The sequence below is a fragment of the Osmia bicornis genome, chromosome 8 (assembly GCF_907164935.1).
Source record: "Osmia bicornis bicornis chromosome 8, iOsmBic2.1, whole genome shotgun sequence".
In the NCBI taxonomy this organism is placed as follows: domain Eukaryota; kingdom Metazoa; phylum Arthropoda; class Insecta; order Hymenoptera; family Megachilidae; genus Osmia; species Osmia bicornis.
The window spans coordinates 8,281,478-8,309,069 of record NC_060223.1 but is presented as its reverse complement, the minus strand read 5'-3'; the positions used below and the strand labels follow the sequence as shown (position 1 = coordinate 8,309,069).

The following is a 27,592-nucleotide window of genomic DNA, read 5'->3' as shown; positions in this document are numbered from 1 at the left end:
AAGCGATACGCAAATCATAATGAAATTCATTCATTAATTTATATCAATTTTCTACCCTTTATCATTAACAAAATACCAAAGGTTACATTTGATTACACCGCGAGATGTCGGCTACCGATGACCCCTGTGACAATAAACGTGCGTTAAATTCACGGTAAGACTGTCATCGTCGAATCGCAACGAACAGTGATAAATAAGCTGGAGAGTTTCGACGCAGTCTCGGTGTTCGCCTGGCGAACGTCGTCCTTGCGTCACACTGACGAAACGACTAATAATAAATCGGCTGCGAAACAGAGAAGAAGATAAAGAGAAAAAATGAGGAATGAAACGCCCTTTGTATTTTAGTAGAAACGGGTGCTTTTCGAATTTTCAGAAGAGCGAAAGCAGCGAAACGGCGCGTTTCTGATGCAAAAGCGGGGACCAACCGCGAATGCGTATTTCGCGGTTCGTTCCGTATCGATGGCGAAATGAGAATCTCTTTTCTTTCTATTCTAGACGGCCGTTTCGCCTGGCCTGGCCTGGCTTGGCCTGCGATTTCGTCATAGAGAACGGTGAAACGCCACATGCTAGTCTCCTCTCGACGCAACCAACACGCTCCGCGGTGAAATGATCTCGCGTTTAGCGCGAACAAATAAATGGATGGATCCAGGAAGAGAGGAGGCTGCACCAAGTCGCGGCCTTTATCGATCTTTTCCCATTCTCTTAGCTTTTCCAGAAAATATCGTCTCTTTGTTTAACCACGACCGGCATGGAAAATTTCCTCCCAGTGTACGTTACTTCATTGATTTCTGATCGGAAAAATTCTGACAACGTGACATTTTCACGAGAACGAAACACCTGAACGGTGAGTTTTATTTTTAGTCGGAAAATTCGAACACTCCGCCCTCATTGATTTCTCGTGTTGCATTTCAATTAAGATTCTGTCGTTACCAAGAGTTGGTCAAAATATTGAATATAATTTTAATTACTTAGAATATTCGAGAGAAATGCAATTTAAGGAGCGTGCAAGCGAAATGAATGAATTTCGTTAAATAGTTTGATTCCGATTCGAATTTTTCCACCTTACGGCAAAGCGCGGAAATTGTTGCCAACGATGTGTTTTATCGTGCAGGTCGGAGGGTAAAGGATTAAGTAACTGTCGTGCAGGGGCGATAAATTGCGTGAAGCAGCAAATAGACGTAAACTCGATTCGTGGTAAAGTGCAAACCCTCAAACTCGTTCTACCGTACACACCGCTTTTTGGCCAGTCTGGACGCGTAACGAAAGGGTTGAACGTTGATCAACTCTGGCTATCGTTGCTAGAGCGGTAAACTTTTCCCGGTCCGATGGGGATCGTTTGAAAATTCCTTGGTTTAAGGAACGACGAGAGAAGGTACGTGAATTAAATCGAGTATAATCGCGAGAAGAGAAGCCACGATTCGAGGTACGTTTTGCTCGGCATTTCGTCACGGAGAGGCGCACCACCGTTCACTTTTCCAGCAATGGCCACTGGCCGAGTTGAACGCTAACCGGCGTGGCACGCTGATTATTGCTCTTTTATGGCTGGCACACATCGTACGACCAACGTGGTTTTCTCCGGTTCGCTTAACAAGTCGGATCGCTTTCTGTTCCCACGAGCAAACTTCGGACGAATTCCAGAACTCGGTGTACACCAGCGATCTCGAGGAAGATTTATCAATAGTCTAATCGATTTTTCATTCATTCGATCCTTTGAATTTCTTTCGGAAATATAGAAGACGCGGAGAGTCGACTCGCGTTTAATTAACAGACGAAGAAAAAAAGAGAAAAAAGTATGATAGAAGGATGAATCGAGGATAAAGTATCGTTGCTGGTGAACATAAATCGCGAGAGCGACGGTGCGATTACTGCTGCGCCAGCGACGAAAGTATAAGGGACTTGCTGTTGGAAAGCTGACTCGCTCTTTACTTTCTGCGTGTAATCTAATGGAAGAGTTCGCGATTGCCTTATTTTAATTACGATTAAAAATAATAGAAATGATTTTTCGCTCAGCAACAGGTTCTCGAGGGTTTCGATCGTTCAACTTCAATTGAGATTCTTCCGAAGTAGATAAATCGATTAACAACTCTATGAACGATAACGGAAGAGCTTCGTTTACCTGCTGAATATAATTTCTCGCTAAAACTGGATCGACTTTTCGAGTAGTCGAATTTCAAAAGTTCCTCCTCTCGACTGGTCGAAAATCGTATAGATAAGCATCTCGGTCATTGAAAGATCGAGAAAGTCAATTATAGACGAAAGTATCGGCACGCCTTTCCTTTTCTTTTCCACGTTCAATGAAACTGTAGTTTCAATTATCGACACGATTACTCGGCTCGTGTCAAAGATCGATAAATGCACGCTCTTATCGGGCAGGAATGTTACGTAACGACGTATTCCTCTGATAAGCCGTGCCGTGTGTTTTTCTACGTTTTATAACACGTAGGGCCAATAATTGAGATGGTTTCTTCGGCCAGTACCCGCAGGAAGAAGCGGAACTAATAAAACGATCCATTCTACGATTGTGTAAGACGTTTTTCTTTTCTTTTCGAGTAAATTTTTACGAGCCACTATCACGGCCGGCGAATGAAGAGGATTCTTGTATCGGCGCGATGCAAATTCTTCCTCGTAAACTGGACAATTTCTGTAGCTAAAGGGTTCCTCGGATAGATTGCCGTTCAATTTGCGATAGTTTCGCGCGGGAACGCGACCTGTCGCGCGTTTAAGGCGCTGCATAAAAGCAACGAGCCGATAAATCCTAAAGTAACGAGCTCTCTTGCGTTTTTATAGAGACGTTCCTTGCCGCTTGTCACGGTGGTTCCGCTTTTCCTTAAAACAACCTTCGTAAACATTCCTTAAACCGTTCCTCGGCATCAGCGGCATTCTGGAAAATCGAGTAGGTAGCGGAATAAAAATTTGTCGAACAAATCTATCGATGAAATTTTCTTAAACAAAAAACAAAGACTTCTGTAAAAAATAATGAATTTAATAGTAATCAACGTACGAAACTCGTATTCATAATCTTTTAATATATCCCCCTTGCGGAATCAATGGTTTTAACGATTAGAAAATTAGAGCAAAGTTGCTCGGAAAAATCCCACTTGAGGCCATGAAGCTTACACGTGTACGTCGCGTTTCGTTAGCCCCCTTCCCGAGGGTCTCTCCCGCAAGACCGACGCTCATCCCCTGGGCTTACGTATTCACACCGACGCTTTCGTCCCTAGCGATGGCTTTAACGCTCTTTCAATCGCTTTCAGCTTACCTTGAAAACTTCCGCTAGATTCCTCGATTAATCAACCGAGTCGGACATTGTCTATCGGTCGATCTGCGATAACAAGTAACATCCCGAACAAATGGGTGTAAAATCATTTCCATAGAAATCTAAACGCGTATACTTCTCCTTTGAGAATGAACGAAAGGCAAAGGGGATGATAGAACAAAGAATCAAGTAATATTAACTCTTAGGTGACGAAGGAACACGTTTCGGCAATCACGTTGCTGGCCGGTTCCTCCTCGCCTCGTATCAATCCGAATAATATTCGAAGCGACTTGAAAGCGGGGTGCGTGCTAGCAAATCGCTCGGAAACTCGCGAGACAGGAATTCGAATGGCCATCGCTACTCAACATCGGTTGTGTAGCCTCCGTGTGTCGGTCTTTACGTGTGTGTGCGCGCGCGATTCTTCTATATATAGACTTCGAAAGGGGGGTTAGCATGACTCCCCAGCATTGATCGCAGTGCCACCCCATGAGCAACCCCTAATAACACCCCGTTCCTCCCTCCGCGCACCAGACTCACCCTCGACCAGCCACCCTCCTCCAGTCTGAACTGCGCCCTTTGCTAACCCAATCTGAGACCCCTGCAGGCGACGGCTCTCAACCAGCGGGTTCCTGCACCTTCTTCCATGACCAGCTGGCCGGTCAGCTGATTTCCTGCCGACGCGACGCGACCCGCCGCACCGGGGACACCCATTAGCCGGCCGAACTAAACCTATTAACTCCCACGAGTTGATAACGACCGTGTACCCGGTGAGCGAACCTCATCGAAAATCCCGCGGCGACACTCTTGCCCCGTGCTTTCTAAGCGTTTCTCGCGGATTCGGACACGATCGACGGAAGATCGAGTCGAGAAGCGACGAAAGAAAAGTTTCGTGTTTGAAAAGTCCACTTTTCATCGGGACGATGCTTCTTAGCGATGCGAGATCGGTCAGCGAAACTGTGACACGCGCTGCTCGCGGCTGAAAGTTTTTCATTCATCGGGATTAGTTCCGTATCGGGAGGAACGATCTGTCACGATCTTTCGCGGGGAACGGCAGAGAAGAAGGAAAAAATTCTGGGGAGCGTGCAACCGAACCCGCCGCTCTGCCGTGCGACGAATTAATTAGTTCGATCGTGGCGAGCACGTCTTGAACGAGAGAGAGATACTTGGTGAGTACCACGCGAGCCGGTTTCGGATTATTGCACGCGGCTACACGCCGCGTACGTGCCTCACGTGAAATTACGTTGTCGGCTAAATTAGCGCGTTTCCATTCTGTTTTATGTTACGCCACACGCTCGATCTGTCAACCAGCGCTCGTGTCTCTTTTCCTATATGACAGTTTCACCAGTGATCGAAATTGAAAAAAAAAAAAAAAAGAAAATATTTGTCTCGATTTGGAAAATGATTAATTATAATTATCAGGCCGAGGTTCGATCGGTGACCAATAATACCTCGTTTATTATTAATCCTTCGTTTGCTTATTTATAAATAAACAGGCGACCTAAAAATTTTTCATACGTAGCACTCGATCGATACCACATTCACGCGTTTCGAACTAAAATAAGCCGATTAATTATAAACGAACGTGTGTTAACCTTTGTTTCGACGCGCTAACCGACCGATGAAAAAGTTAACGTAATTCGAGCCGGTTAATAATCAACTTTGTTTCCGCTTCGTCAAATGTCGACTCTCTCGTTGGTATTAAAAAATTGAATGAACGAGGGAAACTAGGGGTTGGAAAAGAAACGAGAAATAGAAAGAAATAAAGCAGTAGATTTTCGGTGAATCGCTCAGGATCAAGATGAATCAGAACACGAATGGGAGGAGAAATTTGTCGAGCTCGTCCCTGGTGAACCATGTACGACAGTAGGTTACCCTTGCAACCCTTGAGCCTCGACCCTTCCCTGGTAAATTCACCCCGCTGAGTGTACACACACGCAGGAACGGCAGTGACGTGTCGTCAGGTCCCACAGCGGTGATTCTCCGGAGACTAGAAAGGCCAAGTTCTTTCTGGCACGATCGATCTTTCCAACGACATGCACCATTCTCGTTTTATCGTGTTCGTAACAGTGAAATCTCGTTCAAACCTACGTTTCATTGTTCGATTATATAGCTAAAGGTAAAAGGTTGCAAGGTTTCTCCCTATAAACGTAAACAACGATAAAGGGAACTAAGTACCGTGGGTCGCCGACTCTTCGGACGAAAAACAGGATAATCATCGAACCAGTCGGATCGCGACACGGCACGCGTCAAGGTGTATCGCGGTTGGCACGTGTAAGTTTCGCGATCGAACGCGCTCGAACACCGTTAATGGACCGGTGTCGATATTAAAATCGATAACAATTCCGGAGAACGGTGGAGCCGGTTGTCAGCTGCCTGCCAACGGTCAGTCGAACGCTAATATTTTGATGCCACCAATCAATTGTCCGTATTACGAGCACGCATTACAGCGCAAATCCAATTTTCAAGAATTAGTCTGTCGTTCGACGATACGGAGGGGTGTGCCGTGTACGCGTTTCGATAGATCCGATGGATTCATTTCGCTCTGACATTATTACTACAAAATTTGTTCTTCGCGTTAATGGAAGACGGAAAGGATAAATTGCTGGTGAAAAAATTAAATACCGTTGCAAATCATTTTAGAATTTCCAGTGGATCGGTTCCACAGAATCGCGAACGAAGATCCTAAGTCAAGGTGTTAGATTTCAATGGAATTCGAAGGAAAATTCCCATGAAGCAAGCTAGATTGAGTATGTTAGCGATCGTTGTTTCCTCGGTGAAAGTCGTAAGTTTCGTGTTCGCGAATCTGTGCCACGTTTCGTCGATTTCGTTGCATTGCTCGAGGCGGCTTACGAAAGTCCGCGTTTGCACGTTGAACCCCCTTCGGTTTACATGCATGCGACACGCGACCCACACCAGAGAACACACTGTACACAGCACACCTAACATGACCGATCGGTCTGATCTGACAGATCGTTGCCTGTCCCCAGGAGGCACACTCCGTACTTTGGCCAACCGGACTACAGGCTCTACGAGTTGAACAAGAGGTTACAGCAGCGCACCGAGGTGAGTACATTATTTCATTTTCCAACGTTTCGCCTTCTTTTTTTCTATGTACCATTTCTTTTCTAAGTGTCACGAAATAAACGATCGTTAGGAGTGATGATGGGGTGGTGACACCTTGAAATCGCGACACTTGGAATGGAAATTATTTATTTTCTACAAAACTAGGTTCTCTTCGATACGCTCGAAAGATAAAGTCGATAGAATCGAAGTATTCGTTGCGTAACTTTGCATCGATATTTTCAACAGGTGTACTCGCGGTAATTAGAAGACTATTGATTCTTAATTACGAATGTTAGAAAATTAATTTTTACGCTGTTTCGTGTTTTCCTTCGCGATCGATTTAACACCGGATTTATTAGGAGTTATGAAAGTCGTAGGGAATCGAAAGTCGCCCGATTCCGCGCATTGTAAAATTATCTGGCCCATATACAACGGCTAGATAAACTTGCTCTCCTTTCAGGGATTCCTGATAATAGCGATAAGATACAATCCACGGGAACGGATTATCGTTCGCGCACATGTCGTCTCGTTCCCCTGGACTATCGACTATCGAGTGTTCCGTCGATTTCAGCCAAGCTGGGATTAATAGATTTCCTGTGACTTTCGCAGAATCTACGAAAAACCTTAATTCCTTTTGATACGTACTTGAAATTCATTTTCATTATAATCTTTCGCTTATTTTAACGGGATAACGGTATGGTAAATTTATTGGATATAAAATAACTAAAAGGATTTTCTAGGATTTTCACGTGGCACTTGAACGTTTATCATTTTTTAGAGTGTCAGAATAAGTAACGTACAAATTATTCATGAATTTTAATCGTAAGAAATCATATTACAGCGTCCTCGAATCAATTAACGGAGCGCGACGAATCGATTTCGGCGCATTTGTTGCGCTAACAGCCGCGCGAATATTCTTGTTCCTGGTTCGGTCTAAAGTTGCCCGTTTTTCTTAGAGGCAACAGTGATCAATGTGCCATTAGGACAAGGTAACGCGAAAAAAAAGGGAGGAGGGTAAAAGAGGCCGGGGTTAATGTGTCTTAATGAGCCTCCGATACCTAAGCAACGCGTTCATTAATCTCGCTGGGCCAGATGGACAACCGGTCTTCGCGATCTCGATATTATCAGCCTACTTGCTCGTTTACATTTGTCACGTGGCGAACATTCGTGTAAAAAGTTACCCTGCAATTAACCCTCTGCCATAGATCGAGCCATCGTTTCATTTCTTTCCTTGGAAGCTGCGCGATAATTTGTTGAGGCAAAATTATTCTAATTGCAATTAGAAACATATTTGTTAAAACGAAATGGAGCAAGTTTTATCCGGATAACTCTGGTGACACAGAATAAATCCTTGGAAACGAATCTAATAAATACTTGCTAAATATCGTGCATCGCGATTAGGTCACGCGGAAAGCGATGCACTGACCTGCATTTCCAAGTGCAACGAGTGCACTGTGCACGCGTCGAGTCGCTAACGAGCTATGAAACAGAAAAGGCACACAACCATCGAAAATCCGTCGTCGGAACCCTCCACGAATCCGTGTAGGCTCGTTTTCGTTTCATCTACCTCATCCTTTGTCCTTGCACCCTCTCCGTTCCTCCGTCTATTTTTCTCTTATTACTTTCTTTCCGTCTCGAACCGCTTTTTTCACTCCTTCTTTTTCAATTCCTCCTGCAGGATCCTTTCTTCGTCGTCCGAGCATTGTGTCCTGGTCTGGATCGTTCGAACCTACAAATACAAGAATTTTCGCATATCCTTACGTATCGGTTTCGGAATAATTATCCTATCGATTGAATTTCAAACGACGTTATTTATAGAACGACCCATTAAGATCGCAATCAATTTCATCTGGTAAGAAATGCCATACTCGTTTCATAGGCGACCTTGACCGTCCAGAGTGAAAATAAAATATCGACAGTAGTGTATCAGACCGTCATCGGGTCGAGGGAAATCATTAGTCACTCGAGAACTCGGTCATTATTGCCAGCACGCGCGTCCAGCCTGCCGAATCGTTTATGTATCATTTATTAACCTCGCCGGATAATTTCGACCGACTTTTGACCCCGCGCCTCCGCTAATCCTCTTCTCTAACCCTTTTATTTTCTTTCGAACAAAGTTTCATCCTGGCTTTTAACACGGCCAAGCTAATTTCTTCGAGTTAGTGAAATATTTAAAAATTTCACATCGGCGGACGTTTAGTTTCCCTCTTTTAATTTTTTTCTTCTTTTTTCAACCCTTCTGCTTCGATCCGTTTCGTTGTTCACTCTCGGCGAACGATTCGCAGGAGTCGAGCAAACGACGTGGCGTGTCCGCGGGTCATAAATCATCTTTTGCCCGGCGTATCGTCGAATCTGCGGGTTGTCAGCGTGCGTGTGCACGGTTCACCGCTGTTCCTTCGACGACTTCCGTCAGAACCGCGCGAACACCGAGCTCGCCCGCTTCGCGCTCGTTCTGCTTCGAAGCGACGCGACGCGACACGACGCATTCGTCAAGCGGACACGGACCTCTCGGGACCAGCCCTCGAGCGCCTCGAGTGCTTTTCAACAATTCATTCGGAGACTTTGTTTCTGTCCCTGGGTGGTCTTGTTCGATTCATGGCTCCTCCAGCGATTCTGAATAATTCCGAAGGATTGCGGCCCGATCTTAAGTGCATAACTACGATTTAGGTTCGCCCCCGCAGTTCAGCCGGTCAAATCTGCTCGAACAAATCGTACCTCTTGCATGAACAATGTCTTCGAATCCCGGCAACGATGTCGAACGTAAGTCGTTGTAAAAGGGGAATTTAATTCGCGTTAATGAAATTGCTACCCAACACTTTCGATACACCCTAAATTACACCGATAAAGACATCTAATTACCTTGCTTCCTCTTTCGTGGTTCTCAAATTCATTTAACAAATTTTGTTTCCCGGTTTTTTTTTGGTATCCAACGTCGAGAAAAATAAGAAAAAAAAGATAGGAAATCGAATTTCACGAGGGTCGTAGAGGGGGATGAAAGGATTATTAACGATTGAGAGAACAGCAGCATTCGATGGCGGATCTTTACATTGCGGTCGCGAGGAGAGACTCTTGAACGTCTACGTGTACGTTACTGCGAAGTTTGCCGTAGTTTTGCCTACGTTGGGGTTACGTTCGTGTCGAGGGGGTGCCCGGGGGTTGGTTTGCGCGGTGCAAGAAGGAACTGGCTGGTAACAAAGCGAAAGAGAGCGATAGACAAGGGGTGACGAGAGGGGAATTAAAATCAGGGAACACGCTGACTCGGTTATTTCGTCGTTTTTGTTTTAATTTTCGTTCCTTTCGCTAGAACGGAGTTGCTCGCCGCGGAAACTTGGTTCCGTGAATTTGATTTGTTGCAGGGGAAAATGAAAAATTTTTCTGTGTTCCCGAGGAAAGAAAAGGAATGATATACTTTCGAATAACGCTGATATTTCCGCGGTTCGATCGCGCCCCGTCCAACTTGTAAATCAGAGGCAGTCGAATTTCCGCGAAATCCGCTCGAACGCGGGGATTGCGAAAATCGGTGTAGGTTCGACAAGGTTTAGGCTGCGATTTTGCAACATACATAGAAAGAAATACTGGCACGCGTTCCGCTTCACCGAGCCGAAACTGCACGCCCGTTTCTTTCCACCGAGCTTCGTCACGTTCCACGGAATCAAATGCATCCGAAGTCTTTTCTCTTCGTTAACGAGACGTCAAAGTTGCAATCTTTTCTTCATACATTGATTCATTCGATACTTAGAAAAAAATATATTTTTCAGTAATCACAAATTGCAAACGAGAGGATTCAGTTTCCTTTTTGTTATCCGGTTTAATATTTTTGATTCGGTGTAGCGAACGCGAAATGGATGTTTCAAAACGATCGCATCGATCGAAAGGTAAAGATTCCAAGCGTTGTTTTGTTACTCGGTACCGGAAGTACCACATGCTTTCTCGACAACCTGTCTTCTTCGTCGAATTAAACGAAACAATCGATTTATTAGCGATTCAATTTTTTTTTCTCTTCTCTTTCTGCTCAATTTTCGAAGATAATAATCATTATCAAGATTCGTTATTCGGAAATTTTCCACCAGAAATAGCTCTTCCGCTATTTCGACCAACTTTCCCGGGTCTTTTTTTCTTTCCAAGGAAATGAAAGCAAATTCGATTCAATTCGGTTTAAACGAACAGCAAATTGAAACTATAATTAAATAGAATTCCCATTGTCCCGTGGCACTGTATATTTTCTGAAAATCCATACGCAAGTCGTCGCGTTCCGATTGATTGTTTAATTGTTTGTGGATAAAATTCATTTGTTGACCGGTGTACGCATGACGGCTTCTCCGTTCATTGTCATCTAATCATTTTCATTCACGTCGAAAATTTATTCCTCAGAATCTCTGCAATTCCTGCGGAGAGTCTCATTTTCATCGTTGCACTTTGAAGAATATGAAAATGTACAGGATGCATTCTCATCGTGACAGACGACATCTCATTTACCTTGGCTGGGTTTCGTAACCGAAAGTCGTGCCACTTCCCCATATTTTTGTCCACGACGAAATAATCGTATTTCCTCGCGATGGCGTGATCCCTTAAGACCTGGCTAATCAGACAGAAAAATTATTTCGTTCGTTATCTTTCGTTCTTCAATTTTTTACCATAATAGTGTTCAGTGGAAAAAAAAGGGGGGTTTTATACCGAAATCCGTGCGATTTATCGCGTTAAATCATGAGGGTAGGTTGCGAAAGGGTTAGGACGTAATAAAAATCTAAATTCGAAGGAGTAATTTCGTAGGGAGAACGCGAAAGCGTAATTATTTCTCGGTGTATCGCGACATTTTCTTGCCAATCTTTTTTGCAACTTTGAGAGAACGCGGTCTCGTAATGTAGAGAATAGCGAGGGGCAACGGGGAGGGCTGAAAGAGGGAGGGAAAGTTTTTAATAACGTGCAAGTCGTGGCTCGAAAAGTTCTAATTTTGAAAACAAGCTCGGGACGAGCTGTCGTACGCCGCTGTGAACATTCACCGACGCCGCGAGTATTCATCGCGAAAATCTATATTGCACAGCCTCGCAATTTTTCTGCCTTTGCTGCGCGCGCTACATCCTCCTCCCTGACTCGCTTCGAAACAGTCGAAATCGCGTAAATCCCCGATAATAAAGCGCTGATGAGAAATTCCCTGCTCAATTACTCGGCCCGGTCCGTCGAACGATCATGCTTGTCCCAGAATCGAGTAATTTTACGTCGGACCTAAGTGAACAACATCGTCGACATTGCTCGGAACAATGTCGAAAAATGATATTGCAATGCTTAATTAGAGAAAAATTAAAATTAACAGTACTTACATTAATTTATCATCCCTTAGTTTACAATTTGTAAAATATTAAAATATAAAATTTCCCAGTTGATAATTCCAATCGTAAAAGTCTGGATATTTTTATTTGACAAATGTAAGTCAATATTATGACCCAATACGGTATCGAGCAAAGCTTGAATAAAAGATCCTGTTTAATCGCGGATTGAATCGCGTGTTCCGCGGTCGAAAAGAACACGGAAACAGACCACGGAGACAAACATTATCCTGGCTGTTCTTCCTGAAGCGTATCCTTCGAACGATGCTGTTTTTCCTTCGCACAATATCGTCAGGTACACGCGAGCAAAGGGCGGTCCCGATGTTTACGTAAAAGTTTCCTCGGTATGCCGTAAGCCGTGGGGGTGGAAACGCGAAACAACGTGGAAGAACAACGAAACACAAGAAGAAGAAGAAGAAGAAGAAGGAAGTAAGATGATGCGAGAAGGTCAGATTTGCAAATTTTTCTCTCCAAGTTATCTGGAAAATTACTTTGTAATGTGGTTCCACAGCTGACGAAAATATTTTGTCGATTGTCCGAGAACAGCTTTTCACTATTCTACTATTCATTTTTCAAAATGTCAACTTTTAAGTAAGCTCGATATATTTTCCAACACTTAGTCGCGAACGCGAAACGAGGAGTCCGGTCAGTGACCAATCGGTTCCATGACATTATTCGCAACGCGAGGAAAATTTTCAATCGCGAAACAACAACCCCATCGTGCGTTTTCGGTGTCGACCGCGACTCGAGCGAGCAAAAATAACGCATGCCGAGAAATTCATGGAATTATTCATCGACGCATCCGGTCGGGGTGTGCCTCTACCGCGTTGTTCGTGTTCATTTTGAAAAATATCTCGACGAAATATTCGCATCGATCAACGATACCAAGAAGCTGGAAAGAACGTATCGAGACTAGAACGGAGAACGAAGAATAAGTATAAATGGATAGTTAGGGTAATATTATCAAAGACGAATAATTATTTCATTCCAAGTTCAGAAGCAAAGTATTTCTTATTCATTTTCAGATGTCGAAAATATTTTATTCTCAAGCTGCGAAAGAATATCAATGAAACTTTCATAAAACTTTAGGCTTCAATTTGATATATCGTAAGTGTTAAAAGATTTCTGATAAATTGATTAATCTGTGTGAAAAAGCTTCTCAAGATAGAGGAGTATCGTTTTGAAAAGTGATTTTTGAATTAGAAAATATTTGAAGGAATATGCGAGTCACTGTGGTAGAAGAGTGACGGCACGAGAAAGTCGAGAGAAGAGAAGCGTAAGGGTCGGTTGAGAACCTCTATGGGAGCCTGGGTAATAAAATGAGGGCCCCTGCTCTCCCCCGGGGGTGGGGCCCCCTCGATAACCCATATTGTACCCCCCAACCCCTGGTTCTCCCACCCAGGCTCGCCCCTCTCGCCGCCGCCCCTGGCCGTATATACTCCGATCGGCCGGAACAGTTTTGTCCTGGCTCGACTGTCCAGAGAGAAATCTCTTCCTTGCTATCCGCCACCCTTACCGTTCACGAAAATTTCTGAAAAATGATGGTTGTGTTACCAGGAATTTTCTCGATTTTTCCATATACTAATTATCCGGATCGATGATGATTAACCGGATCGAAATGATTTTCGTAAGAAAATCGAGAGGTGGAGCGCAGCGACAATACTTTCTCGCCGGCGTATATACACGATCATATACCACCCCTAGTCTCCCCACACCCCCCTAACAACAGTAGGGTGGTACAGTCCTGGTGAAAAGCCGACGGCAACCCCGGCACTGGTACAGCCAGCACAAAGACCGACGCCCAGCCGGGGTGAAAAATGGAAGGGAAAAAAATGCAGTTGCAGAGAGGAATGAAAGAAAGAGAGAGGGTTGATAAGGACAGGAAGAGGGATGAAATTATTGGCGGTGAATCGTTTCTGGGACGAGGACCGGGAACAATTCTGATAATACATTTTTCTCTTCTGTTTTTCAAGTCCTTTTGTTGTTGTTGTTTGATTTTTCTTTTTTTTTTTTTTTTGAGAATCGATGCAGCTGCAACAAAGGTGACGAAGAATTGACAGGGAAGAAAGACAAGACAGTGTTCCTTTATTTTAATTAAATTTATTAATAATTAATAGAGAAAAATTAAAGGTGACAAAGTATTGACAAATGACGAAGAGATACAATTCTTTTTCGATTTTTGATAAAATTATTTATCCGATATGAAAGTGACGAAGACGAGACACGTTCGGCGAGAGATGGATCGTAGGATCGATGACAGAAGAAATATTTATTCGTGGTGAAATAGTAGTTTCGGAGTGGAACGTTGGTAGTACCTGCTAACGTTGGAAATATGCCGGGTTCTTCGCGTCGTTTTTTCCTTTTCTGTCGCTGGAATCGAACCGGAATCGGGGAGGCTCGAGCACACGACGATGCTGACGACTCTCCTGCCATTGTGTTCCTTCTTTTTCTTCTTTATGATCTCGTTTTTTGGCTTAGTTTTCTACCTGTGTCTTTCTTGTTCATCCAAGAAGAAACATTGGAAAATTCAAGTGGTCATATTTCATAAATGTTGAATTACTTTTATTATTTAGTGTAATTGAGATACTTGAGCGATTCTTATTCTAATTTGGACTTTATTGAACGACGAAACTTGGAAACATTTGGATTTCTTTCATCTTTTATTGTGTTCGTTCAGTTACTTTTAATTTATATTTCATCTTTGTTCTATAATTACGTCACCTGTGAAATATTTCTGAAATTCGTACAAATCGTTTCACTTTACTCGGTAACAGGAAAAGGATACATTGTTCCCGAAATATCTAAAATCGACCATTCTCTAACTTTTGTGTAGACATTTGCGAGCGTATCATACTGATTCAACAATAAGTTGTATCGGCGACAGAAGGCAGAACTGTGCGCATCAAATTAGAAACTGTGTATGAATATCGATCAGTCTTTAGATAGATTCCAACGATTCGATCAGCTTTACCACCACCCTTTGAATCTACACCTAGTCGCACAACGCTCTTACACATTCTATGAAACATAACGGAATGATCAAACTCTTATTTCAACAGTGTTTTTCTGTTCTTCCTTCCAAGATCTTAGCCGAGGAGGAGATGGCACGATTCCACCCTTAAGATCTGAAAACGAGCCAACGATTGGAAAAAAAAGAATCCCCTATTACCAGCATCAAATTCTTGTAGAAAGCTAGCAAAAAAATTGGCAACGGACCCTGGAGAATTAATAGCAGAAAATTATGTGTTGGTTTTTTAATATTCTATTCGGTAGTAACTTAGGCTTCCTTCAACTAAGGGTAAGAGAAAAGGGTAGAATCTTCCTAAAATAAATTTCCGATTAATTTTAACTCGAGGTCCTAAAAAGGGGTGTCGAGCAGAAAAGTAGAAATCAGATTTCATCTTAATTTATTGATATTTTTGATTCGCCTGATTCATTTCTGCTCCAGCTTCACTTATTACGATGCAGTTCCTGGATTTTTCCGTTTTTCCTCTCTCTATCTCGCGCGTATACGTGTACATACAGTCTGCGGCAGGACTACTTCGGCCTGAACAAATTGAATTTAACTCTGGCTAATACGCCGGCCGAAAGAGCGCGTATTTCGCCGCTTTGTCCGGGCACATCGTGGAAATCAGCGATGATTTGTGTGTCTCCGGCGCCGCGACGGATTTTCCTCCCTTCCCTTTTTTCACCCCCGCCTTTTTCCCTGCCCGTCTCGCGTCGCAGAGAATCCAGATTGAATTTCTTGCGTGTCGTTCGCGCTTTTCTCCGCCGATCGCCCGTACCGATTTCTTTTTTACTCGCTGTACATGGACAACGCTCGTACGTGATTCGAGAAATCGAAATATTCCTCCAATTTTCAATCGGAAGGAGAAAGATTTTTAATTAATTACAAATTACAGTTTCCTTTTTTCCGACGAATTCGCACCGGTAACGAACAGTTTGCTTGATTCGTAGGAACACTAGCTGGTATCGATTCAAGCTTCCGTGTACACGGAGCTAGTGTCTTCGAAGTGCGCCAGTTTGATTAAAAGTTTCGAAAGTTTTCCGCTACAAAGTCGTGCTCGGTTTTTACCAGGTAACGACAATGAAGAAACGCGAGAATGATACCGGAGACGAGTCGAAAATTGCATATTAACGAGGGATTGCTTTCTCTGTGTACCCACGTTCGCGATATAAATTACCCTAGGATCCTGCGAGCTAATATTTTTCTAGGATACCATCGAAGGTTAACGATAATTATATACTAAATTATAGGCGCTAGGAATTTCTGGCAACGATAGCGACACGAATATCGCGAATAACCGCGACACGTGTAATTATGATTAATGCAGTACCAATCACTGAAATAATGACGATCGTAGAGGCCGATAGCGATACGAGAGAATCGAACCGTTCGCGGTTGTACGAATGGAAAATTTTTACAAAGGCATTAACAGGTGAACCAGCCTGAAGTTCGTTCCTTCTAAACGAACAAACCAATCGGGAAGAAGAAATCTAGAAACTCGAGTAGCTCTCCGAACGACTGTATACTCTACTCGCGATCAGCGTTCATCTCGTTGAAACTTCTCGCGAAGCGTGCTCGAGATATTACTTAACGTTTGGCATTCGTCTTCCGTGCTCAGCGGGTTACTTCCAGCACTGTTCGATCTATTTCTCGATCCCGATCGACTGCTCCTCGTCTTTATTCCCCTCTACCGGATTCCGTCTCGCTACGGAACAGTACGCTTGCCAGAAATATCAATTTGCGCGAGAGTGGCAACAGTTTGCTTGATTTGGCACGGCGCGGTTTACGCGGCCGAAATAAATCTCGGCTGGCCACGCGCCTCTTCCTATTGTCCGCTCGGATTCGTGTTTCGCGAATCATCGGGATCGATCGAGCGTCGATTTAGAGAACACGAAATCATTTCTGGATACCGATAGGGGGGTGCGCTTCGAAGACGCGAAAGTCCATGGGGATCGGAATGAAAAGGAGAATAGGAGAAGCGGACGAGGGTGGAGGAAAGGACGAGGCGAAGACAGAGCCAGCCTATGGTCGTTGCTGAATAACGCATGACTGTCTGGCTTGAAATTATAGCATTTTCACCCCCCCTCTTAGTCGCAGGAACTACCCCTTGGCTCTTGGCCGCGCTTGTTCGCTGCGCTTTCATTCAATTATGCATCCAGCTTCCACCCACACCGTTCTCTCCCTTCGCTCTTATTATTATTTTCCCGCGCGTGGCCTCGCTCCCGACGTCTTTTCTTCGCCCGCAACCCTTACCCTACGTTTTCATCTGACGGTAAATCGCGACGTTTAATGCCGTCACTTAGCCCTCGCCGATAGTCCTGTCATTCGATTTCGTGTCACGATATCAAACTGTTGCAGTTGTTGTTAGAACAGGTCGTTCAACTTGAACTTAATTTTTTCCATTCAATTTACCATGGATCATTTAAAATTTATTAATTATAGAGCGCTTCTATAAGTCCGACAGAGGATGTACAGTTGTCACAGCTGATCGATATCGTGTCCAACTTTGTTTCTTTAACCGACTACTTAGACGTGCCGCGTGTTTATCCGCTCTTATTCGCGCGATTCGAAAACGAGACGAGCGAACCTCCGTGTTCATAGCCGGTCGATTTTTCACGAGGTTACGACGTAAAAATTTCAAGCGTTTCGTATCGACGTTATAAATATTCATGCCGCGACGAACGCGTCAATATATATGTAGAGTAACACGAATATGTTGAAGGGACATAGTTGTACCGAGCCGGTCATAATGTCGTCGGTCCCGAAACGGTTTCACGTTTTCGACGTCTGTCGATCATGCTTTTCACCAGGTATAATTCACACCTGAATTTCATTCGAAACTCATCGCCACGACGATGAATTTTCTCTTAAAGGAAGTTGAAACGCGTTCGTTTGTAAACTTTTCCTATTATGAGGGAAAATTGTAACGGAAGTGGCGAACACCGAGTCGAGAATCTAGTTTCTGTTTACCTTTTCGATAGTAACCGCTGTTATGGAACTTCGATATCGTTTGACCGGATGTGTTCGATATTACAATCTTTCCGTTTGCTTTTTTTGTTACAGGAGAGCGATAATCTCTGGTGGGACGCATTCGCGACCGAATTCTTCGAGGACGACGCAACCTTAACCCTCTCGTTTTGCTTGGAGGATGGTCCCAAGAGATACAGTAAGTGTCAGCCACCGAGTTCCAACAGCTTTTCACTGAATTTTCTCTTGAAATACCTCGACTTCCCAACTTTTCCCTCTGGCGCGTTTGTTAGCGAGAAAGTTATGAAAAAATTCCGACAATCGGTAGACATGTTAACCCTTCGGTCAACTAACGAGCTGTTTGTTCATCCTTGCAGCGATAGGTAGGACGTTAATACCTAGGTACTTCCGCTCGATATTCGAGGGCGGAGTGACGGAACTTTACTACAATTTGAAGCACCCCAAGGAGTCATTTCATAATACAAGCATAACCCTCGACTGTGATCACTGCGTAATGGTCACGCATCACGGAAAACCGATGTTCACGAAGGTAAATCGTTCGATCTCGATTCATTCTGCCGGTGAACAGGTTACTTTGCTACAACATCCATTGTTTCGATGGCATTTAAACGTGTATGTTCGTTTCCCAGGTATGCACGGAGGGTAGATTAATATTGGAATTCACGTTTGACGACCTTATGAGGATAAAGTCGTGGCATATGGCTGTGAGGACGCACAAGGAGCTGGTGCCTAGGTCTGTGGTCGGTATGCAACAGGACCCGACGATGCTCGAACAGCTTAGCAAAAACATTACCAGGCAGGGCATCACCAATTCTACCCTGAACTACCTTAGGGTAAGTATAACTAAACCTCCTTGCCATCGGGCGTGTCAACCGTGTCGTCGGCTTTACGAGTTCCTCCGTGTCTTGTAACCTGGTGAATTCGTACCCGATAAAATAGCGAACATTCTCACGGTGAAATTTGTGCCGGAACAACAGTTGGCGAGGTGAAATGTAAACATGGAAAGCAAAGGGCTAAATGGGCCAAGTATCGCGAGGTGATCGTCTCGCGAAAGTATCAGACAGTATATCCGGGTTTACGATCCACCTTCTTTGCACGCTCGGAAGCGCTTTCACTCGCGCGTATCGTTACTCTCTGTTCGCTGAAACGATTGTTGTGTCGTTGATCGAAAGCTGTCAGAGAAAATCTACCCACGTCCGGTTGTTCTTCGTTACGGGATTGAGAAAGACTCGGCTAATTAGGAACGCGCTTTAAACGTTTCTTTTATCCGCGACTCGTACCCTTTGTTTTTTAATATCAGTTCTGTATATTTTGTTTAATTAGGAAAATTCTCTTTTTTCCTTTTTTTCATTTTGGTATTTGGTAATTTGAAATAAATTCGAAACGCGTCGCCTCTCCGTCCAATCGCCCTGAGTTATCGATTATTTTAATTGTCGTCATTATGATATAAAGGCAGACAGGAAATTACGCGCTCACGATAATAATGTAAAATGGATTTCAGTTTTATCACGGCAAACATAAACCAAATTTAATTTGCTCGCAGCACTCGCGTGTGCTACGCACCGTGGAAATATATTTTAGGAAGTTTATTTTCAACCGGGCTATACACGATGTATACGATAATTTTCATATTAATAGCTCGCATAAGTTCCCTGTCGAAGTCGGGTCGGATTAAATAACGCTCTCGCGTTTATTTCGTTTCTCCGTATCCAGCGAATATTTTCGTTTCCCTTTTAGATGAATATCATTTTATCACGATTTACTCCTAACGATGTATTAACACCCTTTTTCATACGCTCCCTATACCGAACGGTTTCTTTTTTTAATCGTAGAATATCTTTCTCTTTTCCGTTTTCAGTTATGCGTGATCTTGGAACCGATGCAGGAGCTAATGTCGAGGCACAAGGCGTACGCGTTGTCACCACGGGATTGCTTGAAGACGACCTTGTTCCAGAAATGGCAGAGGATGATTGCCCCGCCGGGTAAGAGAGGTAGACGAACAGTTGCTTTACATGAGAAGCACCAGCCAGTGGAGCCAAACGGCCGACCAGTCTACCGCAGGATTCGTTTTTCGATCGCGATACGACGGAAATTTGTCGTCGGCCAACGTTTGCCGCGTTACGAATCTCGGTTCCAGTTGCTTTCGAAGACCAGAACTATTTCCCTTTCCTCGATCGATCCTCTTGTATCTTTCTTCTTCTTTCACTTGCTAATTGCTGTTGTTGCTAACGTAGTTGAAACAGGGGGAGCATTCCAGTTTCCTGCCGTTTTTTTTCGCTCAACCGTTACCGGTCACGATGTTGCGGCACGACTCGATCGTGGTTGCATACGAATTCGCAAAGTAGCATGGAAACAAGCTACGGTTTGTTTCCACGATTCAGCGATCGGTTGAATGGGTTAACCTTGAATCGTATCTGCTTGGATGAAAAGCTTCTGTTTCCGCGGAATCGAGCAACTTTGAGTCTCACGGTCGATGGTTGCCGGTAGATAACGTAGTGCTTTCCAATGTTTCCCCGATTCGTTCGCCCGCGTTGCGTGCCACTTGGACTCGTAAACCGCCTCTTCTCGAACACTTATCGAGCCTTTTTATCATGCGTATGCGTGCACCGCGTTTCCTCTTCCTTTTTAGCCCGCGATCCCCCCGTCGGATCATCCTGCGCGGCCCTGCCTCTCTTCAAGGTCGACGAAATCACGGAACCGAGAGCGTTAACAAGCGTATATAGGATCGTATCGATGCGATGCGATGCGATGCGTGTTTCTCTGTAAAAAGACACTTCGACGTGAGTGCTGACTTCTTTTGAGTAGCTTTCGTTGGAAAAAGGGACGACAGAGACGCGAGAGACATACGTCTGTCTATCTGTTCGTCCATCGATGCATGCATGCTTCTGTGTGTCAGAGACCTTTGACGCGAAATAAAGGTCCAAAGCTGGGTAGCGGTCTGAAGTTTCTTAGCGCGCTGCTACATGGCTAGCATATCCTCCCCCTGCACGATCTAACGACCTGATCCGGGACCTGTTCTTGCAGAATCGCAGAGGCCGGCTAGTAAACGAAGAAAGCGAAAGGGTAGCACCTCGGGGCCGGGCAACAACGCGCCTCCGGCACCTAGCAAGAAGAGATCACCCGGTCCAAATTTTTCCCTAGCGTCTCAGGTGAGTCCGCCGGACGAAACTGTCCACGTCTATACTGAAATACGTTTACTTCATCCGCGAAATTTTTCTCCGCAGGACGTGATGGTGGTGGGTGAACCATCCCTGATGGGTGGCGACTTCGGCGACGAGGACGAGCGGTTGATTACAAGGCTGGAGAACACGCAGTACGACGCGGCGAACAGCCTGGACCCTCACAGTCACGACACTCAGGGTGGACCGCCACCTCATCCCCACCAGTTCCATTCGGAACCAACACCGGGCAACTCTTGGCCGCCAGACCGTGGTCCCGGCCCGCCACAGGGAGGACCTGGTAGTCAGGTAGTAACCGTTCCACTGTCTCGTGAATTTCCATGCAGGATACACGCTGGCCGATCTCGAAACTGAAGCGTTCCCTGGTCTCGCGTACCTGTTCCAGGGAGTACAAGGCGGGCAAGGCGGTGCAGCGACGGGTGTACAGGGGTCTCAGGATGCCAGTCAACAGCAACAAGACAAGAAGAGCCCTGCGGTGAGCCAGTGAGGCCAGGAGTCCCCGCGCCCCCCTACCAGGGGGCGACGGGGGCGCAGGCCCAAGAACATGGCTCCCTAGCGGGGCGAGAACCCCAACCTCCCCGGCGCGTACCTGGCCTCGTCCGGTTGTTCGGCCGGCAGACTGTCGCACGTCGGTGTACACCCGTTGGCAGCCTGTCATCCGGCCGCCCTGGCCAGCCATCATCGTTCGGAACAGCACGTTCAACTGGGTCACGCCGCGGCCGCGGCCGCTGCTGCGGCATCCATGGGGATGGAATCCTCGGAATTGGTCGCGGTCGCTCACTACCAGGCGCAACAGCTTCAGCGACAATTGTTGGCCGAGCAGCAGTCGGCTGCTGGCGCTATGCTGCCGCCGGTTGGTCAACCACCGGTTGGAACATTGCCGCAACCGTTGCAGCAAGCGCAGCAACCTCAGTCCCAGGGCCAGGATCCGTTGCAGAGCCTGATGCAGCAGCTGATCTGTTTGCAACAGATCGAATACTTCCTCGCGCAGCGTGGCCACAAGTGATCCTCCTCCTCCTCCTAGAGGACCAGCTCTGCTTCCCGAGGATCCAGACCCGCGACGGCGAACGCGACGAACGCGAAGGACTCGGTACAAAAGAGAGAAGTGCGCGTTTCGTTTACTAGCTTTTACGCGTCGTTCGCATTGTTCGCAGTTTTAGTCTCGTGCTGTGACCGACCCCGATTTCGGGGCTGAAGATGGACGCACGCGTGTGCCCGTTCGAGGCGGATCGCCTGTCGAACGGGCGGTATACGGGGAGGCGTGCACGGTGTTTCCGAGTTCGTCGAGTTCGATGGGTGAATCAGGATACCGGAAGGCGAGGGATCGGCTGTATCGTAAGCTCGTACGCTTCGCGGTGGATCGACGGAAACGACGCGCCGTGACGAGAACCGTGACGGCCTCTGGTTTTGCCGCTGAGGCCAAGCGTTTTGCGTGTGATAAGACGTTACGTCGAAAGAAAACAAAGTATGTAAGAAAATGTAGAAGGAAGTTTAAGTATCGGTGAAACGCTTTCTTGGGGGTGGGGGGTAGGGGGGGAGATAGGGGACATAGAAGAGGAAACAGAAGAAGAAATGCAAGATAGAACGCAAGTAAATGTTTATTGAGAAAAGAAAATGAAACGGTACGCCGCGCACGGCAGAGACGATCATTCGCTCTGGTGCGAGCTGTGAATGAATCTCTATCCGTCAACAGTATTGATATAATTAATAGAATAAATGAATATAAAAAAAAAAATATTGTAAGAGGTATATCGTAAGTACGTATTGTGCAAGCGTATGCGAGGTAGGAGAGTGTGGTTGCGAGGATACGGCGTGGAGTACATAACGGTAGGATGTGAGAGGATATGGGTGTGTAAGAGGAAGACCGGATCATACGTTAGGCTGAAAGATTTCTAACAAGCGCGGAGCCCGATCGAACGCCAACGCACAGGCCCTGATTGCCCCGTGTATCGAATCTTGTCGAACTTTTCGTCCTTTCCTTTATCGTCGTTACGCGTGTGTGACCAGGTGCAGACAGGATAGCTGATGAAAATATTTTCCAGTTCGTCGTCGATACGTTGATCGGCCGAGGCTGTCAGGTTTTATCGTCTTATTTCATTTTTTCTTAGCCAATGGTTCGCGCGATCCTTGCGGAGGATACATCGTCGGGAACAGCATGTTCATCGGTGTGGATGATGCGTTTGCTTCGGATGTTCAGCGAGACAATCGTTACTTAATACCCCCGCGACCATCTACCTTCGTTCGTAACACGGCACGCGTATCGAGAACAGAAAAGAAAGATTTTCAAAATGAAACATTAACACAGCAGGATTGCGTACGACACAATGTGAATCATTCTAGCATAAAGTTCCTTGCGCGTTACGTTTGTACACGATATATATATATATATATATGTGTGTATATATATATATGTTCCTCACACTGTATGCTTACACTGTTTGTTCCTATTTTTTTGTATTAATCATCGTGATTCGTTGTGTTCTCTTCCTTCGCTGTTTTAAGCTCTCGAGCACAAGCATAACGGGGCATTACATATACCGAGAGGATATATTCGAAAATGCGTGAAACATAGCGACATTTTGAATCTAACAAAGTCCACGTTCTTCTGCTGTTCGCCTTCTTCTCTGTTGCGTACAATCGTCATTTACAGATCCGTCACGATCGTCCTGTTCGCACATCATAGTTTCTCTTAAGAAAGGAACATCGTTTTAGTTTTTATTCGCGTATATTTATTAGGCTTCACCTCTCCCGACTGGTGTCACCGCGAATACACGATTTCTTCCGGCATTTTCTTGTCTCAATATTCGACGATCGACGTTCATTGCATCCTCCGGAAGTCGTGCTAAGTTTTACCGATCGAAGAAGTGCCCTTCGAAGCGGGGATTTATAGAAATGTTTACCTACCAAAGTACCCTTCGAAGCGGAGTTGCGTGAAAATTTTCAAAGCGCGGCTAAGAACGACCGCAGGAGATTTATTCTTCCATTAATTAATTAATGACGCGTCGGACAGGGATACAAACGGTCCGCGAGAAAACTCGATGGAAAATCCATTTGGTTAATTAATTGACAATTACTGTGTGGGGGAAGAGGGCACGAACGTCGGCGTTTCATCACGTCCATAAACTCTGCGCTATCCGGGGGTAGTTGCTTCCACTTCGCACGATCGCCTTTTTCTTCATCGAGCACAGGCATCGTTCACACACGCAGACAGACAGACAGACACACACGCATTTAGGTGACAAAACGGAGAACGAACTGTAGAAAGGGGTTCTCTTTTTTTTCTGTTTCCACGGGGGAATACGGTGATCCAGTACGAGGAGCAAGAGGTCGTCGCCGTTTGTTTCTCGCCGAAATTTCCATCCTTCCTTCCTCTCCGTTCTCTGCTCCATTTCGTTCTTTTACTGTAATTCGATTAGTATTCAATTTTAGACGAAAAGATCGGTAGAAATAAAATTTGAAACTCGTTCGGAAAAATGGAGCGGTGAACGGGGTAGGAAAAGCGGGTAAAAACGTGCGAGTAAAAAAGCTTTTGACACGCGCGTACACACATACACGAACACTAACGAATACAAATCATTGAATTAGATAGGTAAGATACGCGTGAAGCCAGTACAGTCCCACGGCGTGTGAGAGTGTGCGAAGAAAACGAGAAAAGGGTGTTTCGTAAAAGAAATGAAGATGAAGAATCGAAGAAAGTATGCCTCTGCGTGTTTCCATGTAAGAATGTGTTAGGAAAAAATGTACGTACGTGTGTGTGTGTGGGTGTGCGAGAAAAGGAGAATAGATGCAAACGATTATTTCGACACGAGCATGCGGTGGGTTTTAGGATAAATGATCTATTGACAAATGTTGTATATTATTACGAATTATAATGACACTATTATAATTAATTAATTCATCAATTAATTAATTATTATACCCTAATAATGCGAATTGAATTTAAACGACAGAGGAAGGATCGAAGATGTGGGAATAGGTGATGCAACAGGAGAAACGATAAGTAAAAAATAGGAAGCAAAAGATAATGAATTTTTAATTGTTAACGAAATACACATAAAACACGGAGCCGGATTTATATAAAATAGAAGAAAAAAAAAAAAACAGAACAGCTTGGGTTGCGAAGCTCTGAATGCGGGCCGATCAGATCAGCCTCGTGACGCTGTCGAGGGTAAAATTTTGAAAAATCAACGCGACACGCTTTGTCACCAATGATAAAGTGCATCGATCAAGTTTCCATAGATTTTCAAACTTTTCTTTTTCTATTTTTTTCTAGCTTTTCATTTCTCGTTTCCTATCGATGACCCAGAAGCATGTACAAAGTGTTTCAAGGCTTTTCATGAATTTTAAAAAAATATGGATCACGCGTTAGATCTTGATGATGCATTTTAACGAATCACGCAAAGCAGCCAAGCGATGGCGAGGATCAAAGGTGATTCGAATTTTAACACTTTGAATAGCCACTCCGCTCGTATTTGGGTGATGCGTGAATTTCTACGATTAATTAATCTAATTACCCATTTACGAGCGACCCTTTTATGCGCTCGATTCCAAACGATTTTACTAATTATTTTATTCTTTTAATGAAATTCGAAGCCTCGCCATCGCTCGGCCTTTTTTATTCGGCCGGTTGAGAAGAATCATACAAATTAGTTTTTAAAATTTCGTGGGAAAAAAGGGAGAGGACACGACGGGGCGATCGACGACGTCTCTCTGTGAAAGTATCGATCGTACAAGTAGAAAATGGCTCGTAGCATCTGTGTTCCTCGTTGATTTCTCGATCATAATCGATCTCCCTCTCTTCTTATATCGTTTGATAAAAAAAAGAAATAACTAAATCCTTTCGTTGCGCGTCACATTAGAATTTAATGCGACCATCAATGGAGATGCTGAACGTCGAGTTAAATAATAAATTATTTATCAGGTTTCATCGATTTTCCATTCTTATGCATCAGGTACCGCAGCGAAAGGGTTAAGAACGCATTATCATTTAATTTGAAACACAAAAGATATCTGAGAAAATTTTTCTTTTTATTTTTAACAGTTCCTATTCATAAAACAACGTATTTACAATTTTATTATCGTGACTTATAGAAAGGTAATCCTTCGTAAATCGAATTTCTATGATTTTATATCGTGTATCTCGTCGTCGAGACGCTGTTTCTTCTTTCGAAAAGATTTCTTTCTCCTCACTCACGTTTAAGAAAAATTTGTCAGAAAGAAGGATCGTTCCTTTTCCGTCCACAGCAACTGAAGCGAATTTCATTCGACAAGAGACTAAAAAGAAAGAAGGGAAAACTTCGGTCCTGAGTCAGAAAGGTCCCAAGTAGATTTTGGCTCAGGGATAAGCAAGAAGTATCGTACTCGAAAGTGTTATTTGCGGCCTTTTGGACTGAGCAGCCGAATTACAAACACGAAGAAGAAACATTCTTGTTTCTTTCATCAAAATTTTCGGATCCTCGGAAGATCGGCGTCTAAACGAAAGTAGAATATTGATTGATTAGTATTCGATCCTCTGTTTCCATTCAATTTTTAATTATTTTCTAACTGGTAGTTCCCATTTTCTAAATTTTAATAAAATTTTCGTTTGATAAGTTCGAGAGTAAGATAGAGATTCGAGGGATCAACGACGAGAAAGAAATGATGAATGAATTGAAGAGAGACGAGAAAACGTGTACATAAGCGTGACGTCCACAAGAGACCGGAAATATGCTTGGCCAAGCCGTTTGTTCATCTGTAAATATTCTGTCCTCTGAATTTGGCACTAATCCGTGCCTGTGTGGTCGGTGTGAAAGATATTTGAGATTCTCGATCAACGCGTCGGTCAATCGCTATTACTGGACCAGTCTTGGGCGACGAACGTGCACCGATTCATAGTGTATAAAAGAAAAGGGGGAGATTAACAAAAAAGAAAAAAAAACACAAAACAAAATATTAGCGAATTAGGGACGATTTAAAATGCGATCGAAAGGAGTAATTACAAGTTTACCCTAAGTGGACATGGGCCAGCTAAGGTATATTATATTAATATACATTCAAAGTTGGCCCATCGCCATGACCAATGAAGTAATAATGGGGGAGAAATAAGAATGAAAGAAGGAAAGAAATGCAAGAAACAAAGCAAAAGAAAACAAAAAAAAAATTGTCATCTAATTACATTTTTACGCACTCCAAATTTTTATCCTCGTCATTTGTATCATAGCGACATGTGTTTAAAGATGAATCCACATTATATGTATGTAATCAAAATTGTAACTGACAAAACGTTAATAAAAAAATGATATTCGAATCTTTGCTCATGGATCCTATGTTTGATGTGCGTTTCATTTGAACGATAGATTTAAACCAATTTAATGATTGCGAACATTGTACCTTGCCTGGCGACTAGAGATCGTTAACATAAATCAATGGTAAATTAAAGTGAAACTTGTTTTCGGGGAACTAATTTATTTTTATGCGACAAATCTACATAAATTATGGCGTTTTTATAATTAAATTACTCCTTTAGCTACATGATCTCCTCTTTTTAAGTCTGGATTCTTAATTAAAATGTTCGTACGGACCTGATTTCATCCAGTGGTGTTCTCTGCATGCCGACCTGACATTATCTGGGGTATCAGGGACCCCGATACATCGCTGGCGCTTTCAGTATACTTACCTAATACATCTTGGGGTGTCAGGGACCCCGAAACACCACTGACACTCTTTGCTTATAGACATTGTGACATCCGGGGTGTCAAGGACCCATTTATTCCTTCCGGCTAGTTTCATGTAGGTA

The 27,592-nt window shown here is 44.2% G+C and overlaps 2 protein-coding genes across 7 annotated transcripts in view; both read left to right on the top strand.

The window, feature by feature from the left end:
• LOC114873759 (LIM domain-binding protein 2) overlaps positions 1–21,463 on the top strand; it is an 88,124-nt gene extending 66,661 nt beyond the window's left edge. For 3 of the 6 annotated variants that reach the window (XM_046286913.1, XM_029182416.2, XM_046286912.1), the window contains 8 exons: positions 6,226–6,319; positions 17,714–17,816; positions 17,995–18,167; positions 18,268–18,471; positions 19,497–19,629; positions 20,663–20,787; positions 20,863–21,105; positions 21,203–21,463. In XM_046286913.1, the coding sequence (XP_046142869.1) occupies positions 6,226–6,319; positions 17,714–17,816; positions 17,995–18,167; positions 18,268–18,471; positions 19,497–19,629; positions 20,663–20,787; positions 20,863–21,105; positions 21,203–21,304 (1,177 nt within the window). In that variant the 3' untranslated portion in view covers positions 21,305–21,463. The remainder of the gene's footprint in view (positions 1–6,225; positions 6,320–17,713; positions 17,817–17,994; positions 18,168–18,267; positions 18,472–19,496; positions 19,630–20,662; positions 20,788–20,862; positions 21,106–21,202) is intronic. The other 3 variants (XM_046286914.1, XM_029182415.2, XM_029182414.2) reach the window with 2 other exon arrangements.
• LOC123988041 (oligodendrocyte transcription factor 2-like) lies at positions 21,374–27,113 on the top strand (the record flags this gene model as incomplete). Its single annotated transcript, XM_046286676.1, has 1 exon — positions 21,374–27,113. A coding segment is annotated over one exon (450 nt), but the record flags the coding sequence as incomplete, so codon positions are not given.
• Between the last annotated feature and the right edge of the window lie 479 nt (positions 27,114–27,592).